The sequence below is a fragment of the Sinocyclocheilus rhinocerous genome, unplaced genomic scaffold (assembly GCF_001515625.1).
Source record: "Sinocyclocheilus rhinocerous isolate Xijiao unplaced genomic scaffold, SAMN03320098_v1.1 scaffold804, whole genome shotgun sequence".
Lineage (NCBI taxonomy): Eukaryota > Metazoa > Chordata > Actinopteri > Cypriniformes > Cyprinidae > Sinocyclocheilus > Sinocyclocheilus rhinocerous.
Window position 1 is genome coordinate 1,732 of NW_015644009.1, and position 7,317 is coordinate 9,048.

The following is a 7,317-nucleotide window of genomic DNA, read 5'->3' on the forward strand; positions in this document are numbered from 1 at the left end:
AATACAAATTCAATTTGTTTTGTCATATTATAAGCTCCATATACTTTTGCCTGTGTTTTGTTGTAAACTTAATACGTGTGCTTTAGGTTGGAATATATTGAAGCTCATTATGGGTTAGTAGGCCTATTGATTTAATATAAATGCGCAATTAGTTGAATAGCCTAATGGTTTAAAGGAATGACTAGTAAACTAGAAAAATCTTTAGTAGGGGGTAGCCCTATTAAACACCCATATTTTTATAGGCGTTTCCATAGTGGGATAAATTCCACTTTCAGAACTGTCAGGTCCGTCACATAGATTTTTCCTGTGAAACACAAAAATGAAAATTTAAACAAAATTTATATTTTATGCTTTGTAAACAGCCAACCCTTCTCCATTAGGCAGATATTGTTGCTTCTGGTTTGTGCATTGTAAATAGCAGAAATTCGACAAAAAATGTTGTCTGCCAGAAACTTTGTGTCTATTTTTTGTCACGTCTGTAATGCATGTTTTCGGTTCAAAAAGCAAAGTTTAACCTACATCACGAAAAGTGGCGTATATACATTAATCTGGAGTGGTGATTGGCTGCCATGGCTAATGAGTATGCATCTACGTCATCAGTTGTCCGAGCTTTACTCAGTATTATTCATGAGAACGAACTCTTATGATCCAATCACTGCGCTGTGTTATGCAAGAGGTTGCATTACAGCGGAGAATTCAAATCTCGTGAAGACCATCCGCGCTGCCAGTTCATCTCTGTAAACATGACCTTAACAATATAACATAACAATTTATTATATAATATAATGTATTGCAGGTATTTTGTCTCAAAACTATAACTTCACTAATATCATCAAATTTATGTGTACTTTTTAATACCCTGTGAAGGATATACTTACACAGTTTAAGTGTTTCTAATAAACTGCTTAATGCATCTTAGGGCGTGTTTACACCTGGTCATTTCATGTGTTTTCGCTGATCGGATATCTATCTGATTTGTTAAAATGTTTCCATTTACACTTGGCCACATAAATGTGTCGTTGCAAAACTGATTTAAATCCGATCTTCAATTCCCGCGCTATATTTAAATTTAACGGAGTTCAAGTCAACGAAATCAAAAGATAAGCGCTGCATTTTATTAATTATCAGCTCATTTCAAGATCAAAGACCGCAATAGGAGAGCGCGCGGCATCAGCACTGGAAAGATAAGTTTGTCTTACTACTTTTAATGAAGATGATTGTGTGTTGACCATCTGCGTCTTTCAGTTTCATTCACGGCTGTTTCGTCTGGAATGCGTCCCAGACCACCTCCTGAAGTGGTTTGAGCGATCGGATTTATATCCGTCTCCAATGCGTTTCGGAGGGCATTTACACCTGGTCTTTTCACGATCGGATAGCTATCTGATCAGACAAAACGCATGAAGTGACCAGGTGTAAAACAGCCCCTTATATTTAGAAACTGAACATCATTCACTCCTAACAATGTTAGATGAGGTGTAACACCTGTGTATGTTGTCATTTTTTTGCTGGTTGATGAAACCGAACATGTACAGCTTTAATCAGTGAACCATATTTCTCTCTTCTGGAAAAAAAGCTCATACAAAGATACGTAATATTTAACTGGAAATTTCACAAATGCTCTGTAGTGAATTGAGAGCCCTTCACACTTGCTTATATAAAACAGAAGATCTGTGTTATTGATAACTTAAGAAATCTGTTATTCATCTCTTACAGATCCACGTGACACTATTATAAAGATGGAGTTTATTAAAGAGGAGAGTGAAGACATGAAGATTGAAGAAACATTCAGAGTCCAACATGAAGATACTGAGGAACAAACAGGTTGGTTTTCATTCGCAAAGCTAAACTCATTCATCTAATCCTTATTAAAAAGCCCAACTCTACAGAAAGGAATGGCATTTTTGAAGAATGTCATAAGAGTTTTGTAATTAAAATGTTTTATTTGACATGGAGCGGGTCGCCTCATGTGAACAGTCATGTTGAGATCACATGACCCATTACCTCGAAAATGAGCATTAAAACATACGCAACTAAGGAGAGTGAAGAAATGAAGATTGAAGAAACATTCAGAGTCCAACATGAAGATACTGAGGAACAAACAGGTTGGTTTTCATTCGCAAAGCTAAACTCATTCATCTAATCCTTATTAAAAAGCCCAACTCTACAGAAAGGAATGGCATTTTTGAAGAATGTCATAAGAGTTTTGTAATTAAAATGTTTTATTTGACATGGAGCGGGTCGCCTCATGTGAACAGTCATGTTGAGATCACATGACCCATTACCTCGAAAATGAGCATTAAAACATACGCAACTAAGATTATACAATAAACTTTGCTCTTTTTTTATCATCATAACTTCGAATAATGGGAAGAGGTTTTGAAATTACATTTAACACCTCCTTTAATAGCTCAGTGTGTATAAGATCTACACGTTGTTGGTTTTGATGTTTGTTCTTTGTGCCATTAAAATGGTGTTAATCTGGATTTGTCTTTTTTTTTGCATTAGACCTGACGACACTGAAAGAGGAAAGTCAAGAACTCAATGAAGAAGATAACTTTCATTCTGAAAAGACACAAAAAAGAGCTCAAAAGACAGCAAATAGAAGTTATTTCACCTGCCAACAGTGTGGGAAAAGTTTTACTGAAAAATCAAACCTTAATGTTCACATGAGAATTCACACTGGAGAGAAACCTTACACATGTTATCAATGTGGGAAAAGTTTTGCATATAAACAACATCTCGATGACCACATGAGAATTCATACTGGAGAGAAACCTTTCACTTGCCCTCAGTGTGGAAAGAGTTTCACTCAAAAAGGACACCTTAGAGACCACATGAGAACTCACACTGGAGAGAAACCTTTCACCTGCAAACTGTGTGGAAAGAGCTTCATTCGAAAATCAAACCTTAACAAGCACATGAGAATTCACAGCGGAGAGAAACCTTACACATGCTCTCAATGTGGAAAAAGTTTTACATTTAAACAACACCTCGATGACCACATGAGGATTCACTCTGGAGAAAAGCCTTTCACCTGCCAACAATGTGGAAAGAGTTTCACTCAAAAAGGAAATCTTAGGAAACACATGAAGATTCACACTGAAGATAAGTCGTTTACATGTGATGGACATAAAGTTGCACTTTAACGTGTACGATCACAACAGTGTGCTTATTGTTCAGGGTGTCATGTGATTAACTGCTAAATTCAAATATGCTTTCGTGCTTTGGCTGGTGCTGAGCCAGAGATGGACGAGTTTAGTGCTTGTCATATCCCTTATGAAAATTAACCATGGTTTTACTATAGTAAACATGACACTTTTTTTTTTTTTTTTTTTTTACAGAGAAAGTATGTTAAAAGCACATTTTAGTTCATATTCATGGTGTCCCAAAACAGCACAGTTGAGTACACTTAGATGTTCTAAAGATTATCTTAAGAAGTACTAAAGAATAATATTTAGTATATTAACTAAAAAATTAGTGCACAAAAATAGAGAACTTTAAGTACATTATGGAAGTGTACCAAGTGTACTGGAATAAAACGTATTTTATTGCACTTTTTCCCACCTGGGAGTTGAGGTTGAACAATGCATGGTAATGAACATTAGTATGAAATACAAATATAAACATGCCAGATTATACCAATATTGCTCCCAAACATCCGCAGTCCCTAGGCAGGTACACACAAAGTAGGGCTGTGCAATTAATCGCATGCGATTGTCAAGCGCATCTCGTCAGTAAAGCCGGTTCCGTGACTGGTAGTAAATCGCCATCACCTGCTTTCAGATGGAGCGGCATTTAATACACATTGCCTAGCTTGTCAGTGAACTACGGCTCTATCGTATTCATAATCGAATGCGATTCATCTGCGATTATGAACGCGATATTGCCTAGCTTGTCAGTGAACTACGGCTCTGTGTATTAAATGCCGCTCCATCTGAAAGCAGGTGATGGCGATTTACTACCAGTCACGGAACCGGCTTTACTGACGAGATGCGCAGGACAATCGCATGCGATTAATTGCACAGCCCTAACACAAAGACAGATACTCAGGGCCGTTTCTAGCCATTTTGACGCCCTAGGCGAAATCCCTATTAGCACCCCCGCACCCCCACTCCCAAACAAGAAAATATAAGATTACAAACACTCAAATCTTAAATAACCTTGACACATTTCCAAATTATATTTGCATATAGGTTATTATAATTTCTTTTCAGACATCAGTTTCTTGTCATATTCAAATTAGTTGTCATAGTAACGACACTAATTTGTGGAGATTCAGCACATTGTGATTTACACAAACCTGAACGCATTATTTGCAAATTGACTGATCGTCAGAATGACAGTACTCTAGCCCAATGATGTTGGCGGGGATCCAGTGGGGGCGGCAGTCATATTTCAGGGTGGCCGTGCCTCTCATCACAACCCTGCTAAAATGTAGCACCAGTACATGCGCTCATTGGCGCCCCCTCCTGTTGGTGGTGCCCTAGGCGACCGCCTAGCTTGCCTGTGCCTAGAAACGGTACTGCAGATACTCACACACACATACAACACAACATAAAAGATATATACACCGCGTGCATAATTATTAGGCACGTTGATATTCTGATTATATATTTTTTCCATGCACATTTGACCAATTCCAAACCACATCAATCTTAATAACTACTACTAATTTTGTATTTAATCATTTATAAGTGATTAATCTCAGTATATTTTCCACAGCTCTTGCCTGTAAAAAAAAATCCCTTATAATTATCCATAATTCCATACTCAATTTAATTTACACAGAAAGAACATGACATGAAGATGTTTGAAGAACTGGTTGATTCAAGGTTTGCAGGATCTTCTCATGTATAATCTCCCAAACCATCACTTTCCTGAACGGTGGAATGTCAGAAACAGAGATGAATCAAGAGCATAATAAAATGTTTGAGAATTAATGGTGTTCACATAAATACTGTTGCTTGATCATGTACCTGTCTGAAAGTGAGTGGCTTTCCTTGAGAAAGGAAGTCTGGTATATTTACAGGCAAAGACACCACGGCTGAAATATTAAAACTGAAAAATGTAAAAAGGCATCCTAACTCATAAATGACTTAAAGCCAAAGCCCAGTGCACGCCTAGGTGCAAAGGAACAAAAACCAGATCAAAGAAGAAGAGATCCACAGCTTTTGTCCAGTTCTTCACTGTGGCATGGCCTTCGCCACTTTGCAGCATCAAATGAACATGAATGAATGTCAGAAGGAATGTTGAAAGATAAGTACATATTACCGAAATGAATCCTGTCTCATGTAATCGCTCAGTGTTTCAACCACGGAAAGACATCAATAAAACAAATTAATCTCATGCTTGAATCAAAAGCAAATGGAATCGTTACATTTGTATCAATACCCAGCCCTAGTGTGCAGTGCAGATTCATGAATTTATTAAAAAAGGAAAGCCATTTCAGAGAATAACCCAGATTTGATCAAAGATTGAGGACAAAAATGTACAGTGATGCATTAATCCCAATAAGCTAAGGCATTTGTCTTAGTAAAGTAAATAGCCAATTTATTTGTCTAACTCTTACCTTGTCATTAAGCCAGCAACCCTCCTTCAGTGTGGCCAAGTCACTCTGTGTAATAGACAGTTTGAAGGCTGTGCTGAACACCAGGTTTGGGTTTTGTAGTGCCAGAATATCCTTCACCTCAGATGCCATGTCCTACACGTGAATGGGAGGGAAATATAAAATATAAACAAGCTAAAATAATCTTGATCTGTGGACAGATTTTATTTACAAAATACATATTGTCAACAATTCACTGTCACATATCATGTCACCTCTGTCAGCCTGGGTAAGTGCTCACTATGGTACACATGAGAACATCTGTCACCGTGGTTGCTTTTGTAATTTCTTCTCTGGAGAGATTCACACCACATGCCTTTTAAATGTCAAGACAAATGCACAAAACAACTTGATACATTTCAAGTGAGATTTTCAGTAAGAACAGCACAGCAGGATAAAGTGGTGTATATTACCTGAACAGAGCTTTTGTCCATTTCTGTGCCTTCTGTCCTCTGGGATTCTAGGGTATTTGTTTTTGAATTTTTATGGAGATTTGCATCCTCTGACAACACAACAGGGAGAATACGAGCGTAACAGCAAAAACGAGCCAAAGAGAAGTGAGCAAAAGCTGGGGCACGCAGGACAGTTACGGGTTTTTAAGATGATTGGACAGCGTGAACCTCCGGGACGAAGAGTCACAGACTGGTGGGGATGGTCCTCACTGCAGAACACAAGATCCAGGGGGCGAGGTTGGATCCAGATCCAACTCCTCCCACCTTACATATACCTAAACCTACCCGTCTCCACCCCCTGATCCCTAAACCCATCCATCTCCACCCATAAACCTACCCGTCTCCACCCCCTGATCCCTAAACCCACCCATCTCCACCCTCTAGATGTGGATACAACCCCCCCTCCTGGATCTTTGTTCTGCAGTGAGGGGCTACTGGACTGGTGGGCCAATGGAATCTGTAACACATACAAACACAGACTACCCCACACAAACTTTACGCAACTTACGTAGGCCTACGTAGTAGCATTCGTAACAACTGCCAAAATTAAGTGTCGCCAACTAAGCAAGCGAAAAGGTGACGGTGGCAAGGAACCAAAACGTAATCAGTGACAAACATGGAGAAAAAAAACCTTGGGAGAAACCAGGCTCAGTCAGGGGGGGCAGTTCTCCTCTGGCCAGATGAAACCAGCATGGCATGGCTTTATTGTGTGCACTCTATCACCCTCAAACAACTGGGCTTGTGGAAAGAATGAATGCCACAATACAAAGGTGCCTTTTATATGCTTTTGATATTGCATTTATATGTATATATTTAGCCAAAGTGTTCTCAAGCAAACATTGCAATTGATCTATCGGTAAGCCCCGCCCCCTTAGTTACTGTTGCTCACTAGGACAAACAAATGGGGTTGCCAACTGTCTTTAAGTGACAGCTGTCAATGTGAAAATCTTGTCCCAAGATGTTATTGATCAATTTTGGACACAGAAGGACCACCTCTCGTCGAGGAGCATTCAAGTGGGACTTAAATATGCCATAGAGGGATATATGACAGATTTTAAAATAAGTATGGTGGGTAACATGATTCATTTCGAAGCCAGGGTTTACAAATCACAATGCAAACGAGAAAAGCCTCATGTTACGATCATCACGATCGCAGATGACAACATCCAGGATCAACACTGTTCATGTACTGCAGTGTAAGATTAAATTCATTTACATTTAACCAATTTAATATTGAGAAGCACTGAAATGTAGATTTTC

General features: G+C 38.7%; 1 protein-coding gene across 1 annotated transcript; it reads left to right on the top strand.

The window, feature by feature from the left end:
* Positions 1–1,802: 1,802 nt before the first annotated feature.
* LOC107757837 (gastrula zinc finger protein XlCGF49.1-like) lies at positions 1,803–3,272 on the top strand (the record flags this gene model as incomplete). Its single annotated transcript, XM_016575430.1, has 2 exons — positions 1,803–1,821; positions 2,506–3,272. Coding segments are annotated over 2 exons (660 nt in total), but the record flags the coding sequence as incomplete, so codon positions are not given.
* Positions 3,273–7,317: the final 4,045 nt, after the last annotated feature.